Source organism: Oncorhynchus gorbuscha, linkage group LG13 (assembly GCF_021184085.1).
Source record: "Oncorhynchus gorbuscha isolate QuinsamMale2020 ecotype Even-year linkage group LG13, OgorEven_v1.0, whole genome shotgun sequence".
Classification (NCBI taxonomy): Eukaryota; Metazoa; Chordata; class Actinopteri; order Salmoniformes; family Salmonidae; genus Oncorhynchus; species Oncorhynchus gorbuscha.
Window position 1 is genome coordinate 35,159,200 of NC_060185.1, and position 17,916 is coordinate 35,177,115.

The following is a 17,916-nucleotide window of genomic DNA, read 5'->3' on the forward strand; positions in this document are numbered from 1 at the left end:
CCGTTCATGCTGGAGGATGTTGCAGGCAACAGAACGTTCTCCACGGCGTCTCCAGACTGTCACATGTGCTCAGTGTGAACATGCTTTCATCTGTGAAGAGCACAGGGCGCCAGTGGCGAATTTGCCAATCTTGGTGTTCTCTAGCAAATGCCAAACGTCCTGCACGGTGTTGGGCTGTAAGCACAACCCCACCTGTGGACATCGGGCCCTCATACCACCCTCATGGAGTCTGTCTGCTCAAACGGTCAGAAACACATGCACATTTGTGGCCTGCTGGAGGTCATTTTGCAGGGCTCTGGCAGTGCTCCTCCTGCTCCTCCTTGCACAAAGGTGGAGGTAGTGGTCCTGCTGCTGGGTTGTTGCCCTCCTACGGCCTCCTCCACGTCTCCTGATGTACTGGCCTGTCTCCTGGTAGCGCCTCCATGCTCTGGACACTACGCTGACAGACACAGCAAACATTCTTGCCACAGCTCGCATTGATGTGCCATCCTGGATGAGCTGCACTACCTGAGCCACTTGTGTGGGTTGTAGACTCAGTCTCATGCTACCACTAGAGTGAAAGCACTGCCAGCATTCAAAAGTGACCAAAACATCAGCCAGGAAGCATAGGAACTGAGAAGTGGTCTGTGGTCACCACCTGCAGAACCACTCCATTATTGGGGGTGTATTCCATTTGCACAACAGCATGTGAAATGTATTGTCAATCACTGTTGCTTCCTAAGTGGACAGTTTGATTTCACAGAAGTGTGATTGACTTGGAGTTACATTGTGTTGTTTAAGTGTTCCCTTTATTTTTTAGAGCAGTGTATATCTACTTTCACTTCTAAAGGCCAATTCTCTCGCATCCCTCTCTCCAAAGTTCTCACTCCCACCCTCCCCACATCCCCCTTCCAACTTCTTTCAATCATCTCCCACACATCCCTGTTCAGGATGAAGACTTGTCTCACTGGTAGGTCTTTTTTCAGTTGAAGGATCTTGCACTTTTATGACATTACATTTGTTCCATTGCACCAGGCCAGCTCAAAAAGGCACAGCTGAAATATTTGAAAGAAAACAAATAATATTTGAACCCATGCGGGTCTGGTAGTGAGCAAACTAGAGAAAGAGGTTGTTTGTCGTCTCCCTCTTGGGTCTGTCGTTTTGTCCATCAGTATGGTATTGAAGCTCTTTCTGTCTGTCAGTGTCTTTAGTTCTGTCAGCGAAGTCATCTCTATCCGTCTGTCCTTCTGTCAGTTTGTCAGTGAGTCATGTACTGTATACTAATGATTCTCTCTTCTGTAATCAACACCTGGCTGCTGCAGATGGACATCAAGCACATTTAAACAGCTCTCCTCTGCCTCACTGCTCACCCAGATATTCACGAAAACAGCCAAGCCAGATTGCTGATAAAATAACTACATCACACGCTCTGCACATCCACAATGAAAATACCCACAACCCATGCCAATATGCTTTCACTCACACAGCAGATGCTTGCACCTGGTGGTGACATCGGCATATGTGTCTGCAATCATCTGCATTTACACAATGTCATTTTCACACTGAACAGACCATTGGCAATTTCACCACAAAGACGAGGCTGGATAAAAAAAAATGTTTTTTAAATTCTCACCTTTATTTAACCAGGTAGGCTAGTTGAGAATAAGTTCTTATTCGCAACTGCGACCTGGCCAAGATAAAGCATAGCAGCGTGAACAGACAACACATGGAGTAAACAATTAACAAGTCAATAACACAGTAGAAAAAAAAGAGGGTCGAATAATTACAATTTTGCAGATTTACACTGGAGTGATAAATGATCAGATGGTCATGTACAGGTAGAGATATTGGTGTGCAAAAGAGCAGAAAGGTAAATAAATATAAACAGTATGGGGATGAGGTAGGTAAAATTGGGTGGGCTATTTACCGATAGACTATGTACAGCTGCAGCGATCGGTTAGCTGCTCAGATAGCAGATGTTTGAAGTTGGTGAGGGAGATAAAAGTCTCCAACTTCAGCGATTTTTGCAATTCGTTCCAGTCACAGGCAGCAGAGAACTGGAACGAAAGGCGGTGAGATACACCTGCTGGAGTGCGTGCTACGGGTGGGTGTTGCCATCGTGACCAGTGAACTGAGATAAGGCGGAGCTTTACCTAGCATGGACTTATAGATGACCTGGAGCCAGTGGGTCTGGCGACGAATATGTAGCGAGGGCCAGCCGACTAAAGCATACAGGTCGCAGTGGTGGGTGGTATAAGGTGCTTTAGTAACAAAACGGATGGCACTGTGATAAACTGCATCCAGTTTGCTGAGTAGAGTATTGGAAGCTATTTTGTAGATGACGTCGCCGAAGTCGAGGATCGGTAGGATAGTCAGTTTTACTAGGGTAAGTTTGGCGGCGTGAGTGAAGGAGGCTTTGTTGCGGAATAGAAAACCGACTCTAGATTTGATTTTAGATTGGAGATGTTTGATATGAGTCTGGAAGGAGAGTTTACAGTCTAGACAGACACCTAGGTACTTATAGATGTCCACATATTCTAAGTCGGAATCATCCAGGGTGGTGATGCTAGTCGGGCATGTGGGTGCAGGCAGCGACCGTTTGAAAAGAATGCATTTGGTTTTACTAGCATTTAAGAGCAGTTTGCATTTACATTTACATTTAAGTCATTTAGCAGACGCTCTTATCCAGAGCGACGGAAGGAGTGTTGCATGGCATTGAAGCTTGTTTGGAGGTTAGATAGCACAGTGTCCAAGGACGGGCCAGAAGTATACAGAATGGTGTCGTCGGCGTAGAGGTGGATCAGGGAATCGCCCGCAGCAAGAGCAACATCATTGATATATACAGAGAAAAGAGTCGGCCCGAGGATTGAACCCTGTGGCACCCCCATAGAGACTGCCAGAGGACCGGACAGCATGCCCTCCGATTTGACACACTGAACTCTGTCTGCAAAGTAGTGGGTGAACCAGACAAGGCAGTCATTAGAAAAACCGAGGCTATTGAGTCTGCCGATGAGAATATGGTGATTGACAGAGTCGAAAGCCTTGGCAAGGTCGATGAAGACGGCTGCACAGTACTGTCTTTTATCAATGGCGATTATGATATCGTTTAGTACCTTGAGCGTGGCTGTGGTGCACCCGTGACCGGCTCGGAAACCAGATTGCACAGCGGAGAAGGTATGGTGGGATTCGAGGTGGTCAGTGACCAGTTTGTTGACTTGGCTTTCGAAGACCTTAGATAGGCAGGGCAGGATGGATATAGGTCTGTAACAGTTTGGGTCCAGGGTGTCTCCCCCTTTGAAGAGGGGGATGACTGCGGCAGCTTTCCAATCCTTGGGGATCTCAGACGATATGAAAGAGAGGTTGAACAGGCTGGTAATAGGGGTTGAGATAATTTCCTGGAGTACGTATTAAAGGGGCGTACACACTAGAGGTCGACCGATTAATCGGAATGGCCGATTAATTAGGGCCGATTTCAAGTTTTCATAACAATCGGTAATTTTGGACACTGATTAAAAAAAAAAAATGTAACACCTTTATTTAACCTCTCTGTGCACGGAACCCGGTAGCGGGATGAAATTTGACAACATACGGTGATCGCTACATAAATAGTAATATTAAACATTCATGAAAATACAAGTGTCTCACATGTTTCGAAAGCCTAGAATCTTGCTAATCTGCGAAATAATACGATGCGATTATCTGAGGATAGAGCCCCATAAAAAACAACTATTTCAACCAGCACAAGCGTAACAAAATCACAAACTGCAATAAAATAAATTGTTTACCTTTGACGAACTTCCTCTGTTTGCAATTCCAATGCTCATTGTTACACAATGAATGGTCTATTGTTTGATAAAAATCCATTTTTATAGCCTAACACGAAACATTTTGTGAACCGCTTGTGTCGTGAATTCCGTCTCATTCCATTTTCGACGACACACTCGAGGTAAATACACACGCAAAACGTGACTTTTCCAGTCATGTTTCATTTCATTGCAATCAACTGGTTTGTTTGTAATACAACCAAACCTTGATGGGTCATTTCGCGGGACGTATTGACTGAAAGAAACCGATTTGAAGACAACAAGTAATGACATTGTGCACCAATGATTTGCCTGCTGTTTCGTTGATTGACTGTATTTTAACCCAATGACCACTGATCGTCTTGAAATCTAGCTGGGTAGATAGCCAATCAGCTGAGGTAAACGGCAATATGTAATGTTTGTGTTGGAAGACCAACCCATGTAGTAAACTCCAGCGTAAAGAGGGTCATTCGCCATTGAAGTTTCATACCGGAAGGAGCAACGCATGTTGCGCACAGCATTGTTTTGGTAAAGCGCATATTCAGCTGTTTATATATCAATCAGCATGGAGACTAAGTCAGGGAAAGCTCAATCCAAGTCTAGATATACAGATGTACACACAATTCTAGAAGAAATTGACCGAGGACGATTAATTTAGCGATTCCCAAATGGAGGAATATTTTTTGAACGGAGAGGACATCGTTTTGGACTGGTAAGTTCTTCTCATGCTAATGCCGTTGTTTGAAATTAATAATATAAAATATTATTTGTGAAATGAAATAGCCTATTTGAGGCTGTTGAGGGGAGGGCAGGCCCACAACAATGGCCAAAGTGAAATGGAGACAGTAGATACAGCTGGTCTGTTGTAATATAATAAAGACAGTAGATCTAGATGCAATGTCATAATATAAATGAGTAGATCTAGCAGGTCTATAATAATATATTCAACCTTACGTTCCCTGTACTCTATATATATATATATATATCTGTTTATTATACCTGTTGATACAGGGCTCATATGTGAAACTATTCTAACGGAACATTTTCATTCACAGAGACACCGACTCCGAATGGGAGCCCCCAGTGCCAAAGGTGTCCATCCCCCACTGAAGCTGGTTCATCCAGCTCCTGCCACAAGTGGTGTTCATCTGCCCAAATTTATTTTTGCAGGCATGGATGTGCTATGGCACCTGGCATCAGCAGCATAATATTGTGTAGAGGACTGAGGGTCTTCCAAATATTGAAAGTGTTATTTTGTAAATGTATATTAAAAAAATATATATATTGTGTTAGAATACCATTTTGGTATTTTGTATATAGTTATTCCATTCAAAATGTATAACTTCACCAATTTGGCCACTTGGGTACATTTGGGCTACTTGTGTGGGACACCTGGGTGACTTCATGATAAATGTCATGTAGCACACTCATTTTGGAAGTTATCATTCTGAAACTTTGTTTTATCTTGTTCATTTTAAAGATGATACAACAATAAAAAGAAAAACGTATGTTTTCTTTCATTGTATTATTTAAACCAGATCTATTGTGTTATATTCTCCTACATTCAATTCACATTTACACAAACTTCAGAGTGTTTTCTTTCAAATGGTACCAAGAATATGCATATCCTTGGTTCTGTGCCTGAGCTACAGGCAGTTAAATTTGGGTACTTATTTTCCACCATAATTTGCTAATAAATTCATTTAAAATCCTACAATGTGATTTTCTGGATTTTTTTCTCCTCATTTTGTCTGTCATAGTTGAAGTGTACCTATGATGCAAATTACAGTCCTCTCTCATATTTTTAAGTGGGAGAACTTGCAAAAAAGTATTTAGCCAGCCACCAATTGTGCCCCTCTGTATTGCACTTTTACTTTCTTCTCCAATACTTTGTTTTTGCATTATTTAAACCAAATTGAACATGTTTCATTATTTATTTGAGGCTAAATTGATTTAATCGATGTATTATATTAAGTTAAAATAAGTGTTAATTCAATAATTGTTGTACTTGTCATTATTACAAATAAATTGTAAAAAATATATATATAAAAAAATTAATTACAAAAATCCGCTGATTAATCGGTATCGGCTTTTTTTGTCCTCCAATAATTGGTATCGGCTTTGAATATCATAAATCGGTCGACCTCTAGTACACACATATATATAGGGGGTTGGGGGGGGGGTATCCTCTAGTAATTGGAGTAGTGCTGGACAGGCTAGACCACGGCTGGGGAGGTTTGGGACTTCAGTCCGTCATTAGCAGGAATCAAAGAAAAGCTAGCAACTCAGGACACTCTTCATCCTCTATCATCAAACAGAGACCTCGGGAAGAGGGAGAGGGTGAATGAGGGAAGAGGAAGAGAGTGAGCAAGACAGAAATAGTATGCAGAAAAGGAAAGGACAGAGACAAGATGGAGGTATAGAAAGTACACAAGGCAGAGAATAAGAGCAAGAGAGATGTGCTCCATTACGCGCCGTCAGCTCCAGCCCAGCACCAGGTGCAGCGATGACTGCCGAGTTGACATCAAAAACAACATTAACCCAATAGCCTCCCTTTCTTCTCCTGCCTGTCTGTATGTCTGGTCTTTCTCTCTATTGCACCTGGCTGCCTACCCAGCCATAATAACCTCTCCTGCAGCCACAGGCGGAGGCAATACTGGTCAACCAGGACTGCTGAGGGCTTTCAATCTAGCCTCTAAGCTTCTTAATGCAAGACTTTATTTCGCCTTGTAAATTAAATGTTTGAAATGTATTTCTCATAGACCCCCACATCTCTATTCCAAATGAAAATTAGTCACCATGTTTTTTTTTTTTGAGGAACAGAATCCGAACCGGGAATGAAGGTGATATATACTGTCCCAGAACATAACTTTTAAAAGCATGGGATCCGGTTAAACATTCCTTTAAAGGAGTTTTTCTCCAGTCCAACAAAGTGCCTATGCAAAGCCATTACTCTTGTCACTCAGAAACCTATTTGAGTGTCTGCCTGCCAGCTGAAAATCTTTTGCCAGTGTGTGTGTGCGCGCTTAGACAACCTGCCCCTCACCAGCAGAAGCATAAACTGTGTTAGAATATTCATACTAACCTAACCCTACTATTTGTGATATAAATTGAGTATGTAGTTAGTATGCTAAAAGTTCCCAGATGTCATACTAAATTCACCAAAATGTGAGGAATACAGCAGAGGACACTAGGTACATGCTGTTCAGAAAATGCCACAACGTTTTCAGATTTGAAGAGAATGGCATAAAATATTCAGCCGAAGTACAACGAGAGAGGATACAAATTCAATGCTTTAACTAATTTTGACAAATATTATGAAAATGTTGAGCAATGTAATAAAGTAATGACTTTTTAAATAAGTTATATTACACCTTATGTTGGCTGACAATTTGTTAGCTATACTATCCTTACGAACCTCATAGCATTACAGCAGTATGTACCGGTATGTTAGCTACACTATCCTTACGAACCTCATAGCATTACAGCAGTATGTACCGGTATGTTAGCTACACTATCCTTACGAACCTCATAGCATTACAGGAGTATGTACCAGTCGACCAATTAGTCGGAATGGCCGATTAATTAGGGCCAATTTCAAGTTTTCATAACAATCGGTAATCTGCATTTTTGGACACCGATTATATTGCAATCCACGAGGAGACTGCGAGGCAGGCTGACCACCTGTTATGCGAGTGCATGCAGCAAGCAGCCATGGTAAGTTGCTAGCTAGCATTAAACTTACCTTATAATAAACAATCAATCAATCTTAACATAATGACTAGTTAACTACACATGGTTGATGATATTACTAGTTTAACTAGCTTGTCCTGTGTTGCACATAATCAATGCAGTGCCTGAAATTGTGTCAGTTCTCTTGTGTTAAGTGCCAGCAGAGTCAGGGTATATGCAGCAGTTTGGGTCACCTGGCTCGTTGCGAACTGTGTGAAGACCATTTCTTCCTGAGAAAGACCGTAATTAATTTGCCAGATTCTTACATAATTATGACATAACATTGAAGGCTGTGCAATGTAACAGCAATATTTAGACTTAGGGATGCCACCAGTTAGATAAAATACGGAACGGTTCCGTATTTTACAGAAAGAATAAACGTTTTGTTTCCAAAATGATAGTTTCCCGGATTTGACCATATTAATGACCCAAGGCTCGTATTTCTGTGTGTTTATTGTATTATAATTAAGTCTATGATTTGATAGAGCAGTCTGACTGAGCGGTGGTAGGCAGCAGCAGGCTCGTAAGCATTCATTCAAACCACACTTTCCTGCGTTTGCCAGCAGCTTTTCGCAATTCTTGAAGCACGGCGCTGTTAATGACTTCAAGCCTATCAACTACCGAGATTAGGCTGGCAATACTATAGTGTCTATAAGAACATCCAATAGTCAAATGTATATAAAATACAAATGGTAGAAAGAGAAATAGTCCTATAATAACTACAACCTAAAACTTCTTAACTGGGAAAATTGAAGACTCATGTCTGAGCAAGGAACTTAAACTTTAGCTTTTTTACATGGCACATATTTACTTTCTTCTCCAACACTTTGTTTTTGCATTACTTTAACCAAAGATGTTTCATTATTATTTGAGACTAAATAGATGTTATTTAAGTATTATATTAAGTTAAAATATGTGTTCATTGAGTATTGTTTTAATTGTCATTATTGCAAATATATTGGAGGACCAAAAAAAGCCAATACCAATTAATCGGCCGATTTAGATATTCAGTACTGAGTGTTGCAACCAAAGACAGACTATTTTTTTTACACGCTACGCGCTTCAGCGGTTCCATTGTGTGCTTGTGGCCTACCACTTCGCGGCTGAGCCGTTGTTTCTCCTAGACGCTCACGTCCCAATAACAGCACTTACATTTGACAGGTGCAGCTCTAGCAGGGCAGAAATTTGACGAACTGACTGTCTCTGACTTAAGCAGCCATCGTGTTTGTTTTTCCCACAACCAGAAGGGGAGTAAATTACACAAAAGCACACCGTGATGTGACAGGACTCAGCAGTCACAATCACACAATCTTTCCCCTTGTCAGTTCTGTGAGAGAAACCTCTCTCAAGCCTTTGTTCTGTGAGGAAAAGTGAAGACAATCTTGACAGTAGAGATGTGATCTGTAAAGCCACTCGGAGATAGAAAGCAGCCCCAAAACTCTCTACCTCTCTGTTCATCCTTCACGCTCTGTCCCTCTCCCTCCATCGCCCCCTCTTCTCTCTCTGCATATTTCACATCCCTGTGTGTGTCCCAATTACTGGCGGGCAGACCCTGCCCTCCAGTCAGGGAGAATTGAGACAGTCTCCCTCTCATCAGACTGTGTGACCCCCTAACCCCCCACTCCGCACCTCCCATTCCCTCTCCAGCCCTGGTTCCTCCTGGTTTCCAACTTTCCATTCCTCCCCATCAGAGCTGATATTCTGTTTGTAGCGCATGCATTCATAATTTCAGTGATCACTTTTTCTTCCTCTGTAGCCGATGAACATCACAAGCAACCACAGGCATTTGTCTAAACCCTGCTCTAATAGTTATATGGGAAGCTAGTGTCTATTTTTATTTTTTTATATATTTTTTTCACCTTTATTTAACCAGGTAGGCTAGTTGAGAACAAGTTCTCATTTGCAACTGCGACCTGGCCAAGATAAAGCATAGCAGTGTGAACAGACAACACAGAGTTACACATGGAGTAAACAATTAACAAGTCAATAACACAGTAGAAAAAAATGGGCAGTCTATATACAATGTGTGCAAAAGGCATGAGGAGGTAGGCGAATAATACAATTTTGCAGATTAACACTGGAGTGATAAATGATCAGATGGTCATGTACAGGTAGAGATATTGGTGTGCAAAAGAGCAGAAAAGTAAATAAATAAAAAACAGTATAAAAACAGTATGGGAATGAGGTAGGTGAAAATGGGTGGGCTATTTACCAATAGACTATGTACAGCTGCAGCGATCGGTTAGCTGCTCGGATAGCTGATGTTTGAAGTTGGTGAGGGAGATAAAAGTCTCCAACTTCAGCGATTTTTGCAGTTTGTTCCAGTCACAGGCAGCAGAGTACTGGAACGAAAGGCGGCCAAATGAGGTGTTGGCTTTAGGGATGATCAGTGAGATACACCTGCTGGAGCGCGTGCTACGGATGGGTGTTGCCATCGTGACCAGTGAACTGAGATAAGGCGGAGCTTTACCTAGCATGGACTTATAGATGACCTGGAGCCAGTGGGTCTGGCGACTAATATGTAGCGAGGGCCAGCCGACTAAAGCATACAGGTCGCAGTGGTGGGTGGTATAAGGTGCTTTAGTAACAAAACGGATGGCACTGTGATAAACTGCATCCAGTTTGCTGAGTAGAGTATTGGAAGATATTTTGTAGATGACGTCGCCGAAGTCGAGGATCGGTAGGATAGTCAGTTTTACTAGGGTAAGCTTGGCGGCGTGAGTTAAGGAGGCTTTGTTGCGGAATAGAAAGCCGACTCTTGATTTGATTTTCGATTGGAGATGTTTGATGTGAGTCTGGAAGGAGAGTTTGCAGTCTAGCCAGGCACCTAGGTACTTATAGATGTCCACATATTCAAGGTCTGAACCATCCAGGGTGGTGATGCTAGTCGGGCATGCGGGTGCAGGCAGCGATCGGTTGAAAAGCATGCATTTGGCTTTACTCGCGTTTAAGAGCAGTTGGAGGCCACGGAAGGAGTGCTGTATGGCATTGAAGCTCGTTTGGAGGTTAGATAGCACAGTGTCCAATGACGGGCCGAAAGTATATAGAATGGTGTCGTCTGCGTAGAGGTGGATCAGGGAATCGCCCGCAGCAAGAGCAACATCATTGATATATACAGAGAAAAGAGTCGGCCCGAGAATTGAACCCTGTGGCACCCCCATAGAGACTGCCAGAGGACCGGACAGCATGCCCTCCGATTTGACACACTAAACTCTGTCTGCAAAGTAATTGGTGAACCAGGCGAGGCAGTCATCCGAAAAACCGAGGCTATTGAGTCTGCCGATAAGAATAAGCCTTGGCGAGGTCGATGAAGACGGCTGCACAGTACTGTCTTTTATCGATGGCGGTTATGATATCGTTTAGTACCTTGAGTGTGGCTGAGGTGCACCCGTGACCGGCTCGGAAACCAGATTGCACAGCGGAGCAGGTACGGTGGGATTCGAGATGGTCAGTGACCTGTTTGTTGACTTGGCTTTCGAAGACCTTAGATAGGCAGGGCAGGATGGATATAGGTCTATAACAGTTTGGGTCCAGGGTTTCTCCCCCTTTGAAGAGGGGGACGACTGCGGCAGCTTTCCAATCCTTGGGGATCTCAGACGATATGAAAGAGAGGTTGAACAGGCTGGTAATAGGGGTTGCGACAATGGCGGCAGATAGTTTCAGAAATAGAGGGTCCAGATTGTCAAGCCCAGCTGATTTGTACGGGTCCAGGTTTTGCAGCTCTTTCAGAACATCTGCTATCTGGATTTGGGTAAAGGAGAACCTGGAGAGGCTTGGGAGAGGAGCTGCGGGGGGGGGGGGGGGGAGCTGTTGGCCGAGGTTGGAGTAGCCAGGCGGAAGGCATGGCCAGCCGTTGAGAAGTGCTTATTGAAGTTTTCGATAATCATGGATTTATCGGTGGAGACCGTGTTACCTAGCCTCAGTGCAGTGGGCAGCTGGGAGGAGGTGGGAGGAGGTGCTCTTGTTCTCTATGGGTAACGGGGAGGGTCCTAAAACTACCAGAATTTGTCCAATACAATTTATAGTTTTGCTCACTTTTGGTTCTTAAAACGATTTCCGTAGCTAATGAATACGCCCTGTACTCACATAGCTCTGCCACCCAGGTTGGTGTGGACATGCTGTTCGAAGTCTGGATACTTGGAGGCCAAGTCCGGAGGCTTGTCTTTGTAGCGGTTCCATTGACCTGTTTAGTGACATTTTCACTTCACTGTGGAGGAAGAACACATGATACACAATTGTACATTTGAACTCAAAGGGTTGGCACGCTAAAAAGTTAGCTAACTGACATAAATGGGTGTAAAATACTACATACAAAAGGTAAAACTATGGGGATAGTATCTAGCTTGTTAGATAACTAAATGCATTAAATCAGTAAACCGCAAGTTAGCCACCTAGCTAAAGCACATTTCAACTTATTTATATAGATGGCTATACAAGACCTCTAAATGAGATGCCTAGCGTTAGCTAGCCTCTTGTTATAATGGTAGTAACTTGAATACCTGAAATATTCGCTCGGGAATATATTCGTATGTAGAGTTGTCTTGTACACACGATCTGAGAACTCACGATGGACTTTTTTTGCACAAACGATAATGCGTTTCTTCTGTGATGGTGAACGAAGTCACAATTCTGCGACGAGACATTGGTTGACGTCGATATTCAGCGCATTCAAAACAGTCAACATTTTGAAGGGTCAGGGCTATCCGGGATCTTTCGTTAGTCCCTACTCTAAATCTTAACCATAATTTCTTACCTAACCATTTCACATTGAGGTATGGATCCCGCCAGCATGGATATTTTGAAACATGATAGGTTGAGGCTACATATCATCAGTAGTATCCCGACAACAATTTATAGTTGATGTTGAGTGTGTGTGGTTGATTGATCAATTCTCCACATACAAATGATCCTCCATTCAGAAGCAGACGGCAAAATGATGGCAATTGTACACCCTACCCACCCAGTCAAACATTTGCAAAGGGGCAACAGTAAAACAGATTGACACTTGCACAAATGTATCCAAGTGAATTAAAATATTGCTTGAGCAAGTATATTTGAGTCATAACCTAAACTGCTCAGCATGATTAATCTGTTCCCAGAGCTGCATTTCACACTTCATCGATATTCTTCAAGATCATGAGACATTTTTAGTGTAGTCAGACAATTAGACATAGCAGGAAGGTGCCAGCCAGGTGGAACCATGCACTTATCTGGAAGATTGCAAAAATAAATAAAGACACCAACATGGTCTTAGAAATGTAAGATTGACAATTTACATTAACAGACCCAAAAATCTCAATCACATTCTGTTCCAAGTATGGTTTCCATCATCTCTTGGCATACATAACAGCTGTGAACATTAAAAATTAATCCCTACCATTATATTAATACTTCACACACACACAGTATACTGGCAATATGTAATTATGATCATTTAATGATCTATAATTTTCTACCTAAGAAAAAATACATGCCATTCGCTGAAGAAAATCATGAAATGTTAAGACTCGCTTTCCCCGAAACCTTTAGCTCAAAATCAGAAAATCCCTAAATGAACAGATCTGTGGTAGACATGTAATATATCAAGCAGTGCATGTTCTTTGTTGAGAACCCCCCCTCCAACCCAATAAAAGGCCAACATTTACATATTTTTCTTTAATTATGTTGCAAACAATAATGACATCCAGATATTTTGTTAGCAATTTTGCTGTGTGAAGAGTGAGAAAGACGTTGAAAGCAAAACTATAAATCCTGTTCAAGCTGTGAGAAGTCTGAAGCCCTCAATCTATTCACAAGGCAGATTATAGCAGACAGATGGACTTGAGACTGAGGGGGAAGGACCAACAGACAGTGCAAGCTTGTCTGCCAGTCCCTCTGATCCACCTAGCCAGTGCAGCATAGGGATTGCTTGGGAGCTGCAAATGGCAAAAAGTGATTTCTTTTCACAGGGAAGGTACAATAGCACAGTTATGGAAAGCATTCATTCAATGACAACTATATTACAAGGGGAGACACACATTCTCCCTCTGGACAATTTGTTTATAGACCTTGTCTAACCCAAGAAAAGGAAAGCTGAGTTCTTTAATAACAATAAGAGTCAAGTCAAATATCCGTTTAGGCTCACTTCAGGCCTGGTTTAGAATTTACACACAAGGAACCTGATATGGTAATCCTGAATTAAGCCAATCTGAAGAGAGAATCGTCTTAAATCAGGAAGCTAACTTAGCCTAGGATTGAGAACAGAACAGAACAGGACATCTGAATGCTGAAGCTAAACCATGTCGTCTTACTGTAGTTAATTTTTTTTGGTTTCAGCTAAAACACGTTTTATGGTGCATCAGCACCACCATGTCCAATTGTCCTATCGATGGTTGGTGTAACGGAATGAACTCAAGCCGACTCTTCAATCAAAGTCTCTCCCTCCCTCTGACTGACAGAGAAAGGAGCTTGGAGAAAGACCTGTCTAGTCTGATTAAATACATGGGGGTCTCTAGTCTAGAGGAGGCATAAGTGGTATTCTCTCAAGGAGGCTTCTTTTCTCTCAGAACATCTTTAGTCTGCCACAATCCCATCGCATATAGAGGAATGAAGGAGCCAGTTCATACATTTACAGATCTGTCCTCCTTTCAGCAGCAACAACCAACCACATTAAGTACAGCGAGGTCTGTCTGCAGCCATCAAGCCAGCTTGAGCCAACCTGTCTGGTGTCTTTAAAAGTCAATATGCAAAATACACAGTATACATACATAGATACACAGGGACAATACACCTGCTTACTGGCAAGCAACAGTAGGGGTACCACCCCTTCTCATAAGTGATGGAGTTCTCTTATCCTACTTCTCGCTCTTTTTACAGTATATAAATTTGTCAAGTGGACAGACTAGCCTTTGACAGCTTAGCGGAGTGGCCTGTGGCTGATTGAGTCTGCGTCTTAAGTGCACTAATTTTAGTGAATAGGGTGCCATTTCAGACTCGGCCTGAGTGTTCAGTGGCTTACATCATAGCACTTGAACCAGAAAGGCTCACAAGGCCAGATGGCTCAGCCTCTGGTACAACAGGGGTACATGCAGCAGTGGTATTGTCAACCGGTCAAAGGGTTCATCACACTAGCCACTATGAGGGTTCAGAGGTCAACAGCAGCAGCTAGCTACATCCAATCAAATACACACAGGAAGAGGAACAGGAAGTTATTCAGCAAAGAAGCTTAAAATAATAAAATCAGTTAAGCAAGTGGAGTATTTTATTATTACAGAATTGCATCATAATGCAAAAAGGCTGATTTAAAAAAATGATATTTTATTGAGTCTTCATTTCTCTTCGATCGTCAGTCAGACAAAGGACCAAAGAGCTAACGAAAAGCAGGGATGTGCAAGATAATAGGATTCTTCCTCGCCTGCTGCAGAGTAAGCAAGATGTTATTTTTTGTTGTTGGGGGGAATGGTTGGTCTCCATTGTCATATAGATTTGGTTAGATTAGAATTAGTTCCAATTGTCATTTTTCATTATTTCTTCAGCCTTCTAGCTCATTAAGATGAACAGAATAGGATACAGATGTGCTTGCCACCCTGGAGACTACTGCAATATGTTAGAGTCAGTCCTGAAGAGTTTTGAACCAAGAGCTCTTCCCTAGGAATGGTGTCTAAGCACTCTCCTGTGCACAAACAGATCCTAGTAGGTCTTGCCCAAGACCAACGTCAGTCTGTGGCAAGGGAGCTGCTGTATGTAGTCTTAGGGGTGAAGATCCCTATACAAGAACTACAACCATCAGACCTCTACTGTACAGAGAACATGTCTACTGCTAGCATTTTATTTCATCACCAACTGAATGAATGAATCCCCCTCGAAAGTTACCCAGTCAGTTCAGTGGAAACACAGATTTGGACACTTACCTACAGCTCAGTAAAAAGCTTTAGTTTACATGTCTTTCTCCCCCACAGAAACAGCTTTATTACCTCTCAATTCTTTGTATTTTTCCAGGGAGATATTTTGCACATCAAAACCAGAGGGGCAACTTTGACTCCTTGTCATGCTATGACGACGTCTCTCTGACTGTGTCCGACTCATTTGAAACTTGCATATTTCATCCAGAGCTAAGGCTTAAGCTTACCCTCCCTAATTTACACAGCCCATAGAAGCAAGCAGCACAAGACAATGGCCAACTGAGCATCAAATCTCTTACATGATTCCTGTAGTATAAGGGATAATAAAACCCAGCTGACACCTGATTCGTCATATGGTTAGAAAAAGGGAGAAGGTTCAGTTGAGTCCAATGGAAATCACTCAGGTTAGACTTGAGACAACAGTGAGACATCTTACAGAGGGAGGGAGACACCTAAAGGTCTTTCTTTTCAAGTGCTTGAGATTAAAAAGAGGTGATATCCCTGAAGTCAGTTGCTAAAGGGCCAAGTGCTAAAGAAAGGCTGAAGCGGTCGGTCGCCTGATCAGTTGCGGCCAACCATAAGGTCCAGTACCAGTCCGAACAGACAGGGGGCAGCGTTTCAGGGAGGAGTAACCTCACGCTATCGGCTCACATTGCCTAAATGCTAACCTGAAAGTCATCAGTCCACTGAGTTTTCAGCCAAAATGCTAACCCACTGAAATAAGATCACCAGCTGCGCAGCCTAGCCAGGTTAATTCATTCAGATGCCAATATAGAAAGGTTCCGATTCAATAAACATAATTCAGTCATTGGATAGGATAATTCTAAGCCTATCAAGTGTGGTTTTGCTACTCAGTTTAGGACGCGTCGTCATGACAAGAGTACAAAGCTGTTTTGTTTTCTCAACCCCCAGATGACCGAAGATAGACAACAGTTTGAAACAATCGTATATGTAGCCATTAATATATTATCTAGTTCCACATGAAGAGAAATGGTATGCACACTTCAGAAGTGATGTTACAAAGCTACAGATTATTCCAATAACAAAACCCCCACAGACAGACAATCTCATATCCTCCGACATCAAGGGATTATACTTTTCCTTTTCCCCCTCAAAAAGGTCACTGACAGACTACAACAGTGAAAAGGAGAGAAAATAACAAAAATAAAATAAACAGGGGAAAAAAGTGACAAAAATAATAAATCTGACACGAAAAGAAACGACAGTCGTTTTTAAAATTATCAGTGTTAGCGCCCTACGTTTTACACCAAGTCAAAGAATGTGTCCCAAAAGACACCCTATTCCCTGTAGTGTACTACCTTGGATCAGGGCACATAGGCCCTGTTCATAGGTATTGCAACATATAGGGAATAGTGTGGCATTTGTGACGCACACAAAGAAACATCTGCCTTCAATAAGTAGGTAGGTAAGGCTGCATGTGACAACAGACTTAGCCAGCCCCACCCATGTTAAACCTATGGTACTTCTAGACAACCTTATGTAAATTTACAGTATACAATTTTGGATTCATCATCACCATGCAAGAACACTTTTTTTGCTGTGTAACATTTAATAGCTCAATCTACATCCAGAATAATGTACATAAAAGGACCATAGTTATTGGACCAGAGAGCGTGATGACAGGATAAGGTATTAACCATGGTGTGTGAGTGTAACCAGAGGTGATGAAAGAGATAGTGTTAGGTGGGATGCAGAGGGGGGCGGGGGGTGGAATGAGGCCTATAGGAGGTGGGGTGAGAGGAGGTGGGGTGGTAATTGGGATGGTGGTGGTCCGATCTTCTTAGGCCTGATCGGATCAGCGACACTCCCACACTTTTACTGTTTGATCTACGCTCCCGGTGACAACATACGGCGCATTCTTGTGGAAATCTGAGGAGAAGAGGAGAAAGGGCATCAGTACAAAGGAAGAGTAAATAATTTGTCTATTTCACTTGCTTTGGCCATGTGAACATGTTTCCCATGCCCACAAAGCCCTTTGAACTTAATTGAAATTAATTGAGAGAGAGAATCGGGTTCTATCCAGAGGAGATGGCAGAATAATTAGTTAACTTCCACATTAAAGGCCATTTATCAATAATATTCCATTTAGCAGTATGACCTGAATATATCATTATTTTATTATCAATAGTTGAATTGGGGCATTTCATTAACTAGACAAAGCTCTTTACCTCTTGGTACATGCATCACACAGAAAAGCACAGCACATAAACCTCAACAAAAGGTGTATTTGTCTTCTCCCCCCAAAATATCCAAACAATAGCTTACAGCAGTGCTCTGTGTGTGTGTGTGGCTAGATTTCGGAGGCTGAGGCTTCAAACAGCACTAGCCTGACAGGAAAGCTGGCTGGATAGCTGGAGTCTCCTTCTCCGGAGAGTTCCCTAGCCTTGATCCGCTTAGAAGAATCAGATTTGAGGAAAATTGGGAAAATCCTGGAGTATTTGTCTACCTCTTAGACCCCAGCTGCCAGCTAGCAGCCCCCAGGATATTGAGCCAGGCAAGAC

At 42.4% G+C, this 17,916-nt stretch overlaps 1 protein-coding gene and 1 pseudogene across 1 annotated transcript in view; both read right to left on the minus strand.

Annotated features, from left to right (window-relative positions):
* Positions 1–11,711, minus strand: part of LOC123992798 — a 32,801-nt pseudogene extending 21,090 nt beyond the window's left edge.
* Positions 11,712–13,154: 1,443 nt separating this feature from the next.
* LOC123992794 (lissencephaly-1 homolog A-like) overlaps positions 13,155–17,916 on the minus strand; it is a 60,414-nt gene continuing 55,652 nt past the window's right edge. Inside the window, exon 11 of the mRNA XM_046294317.1 lies at positions 13,155–17,284. Within this exon, the coding sequence (XP_046150273.1) occupies positions 17,211–17,284 (74 nt within the window). The 3' untranslated portion in view covers positions 13,155–17,210. The remainder of the gene's footprint in view (positions 17,285–17,916) is intronic.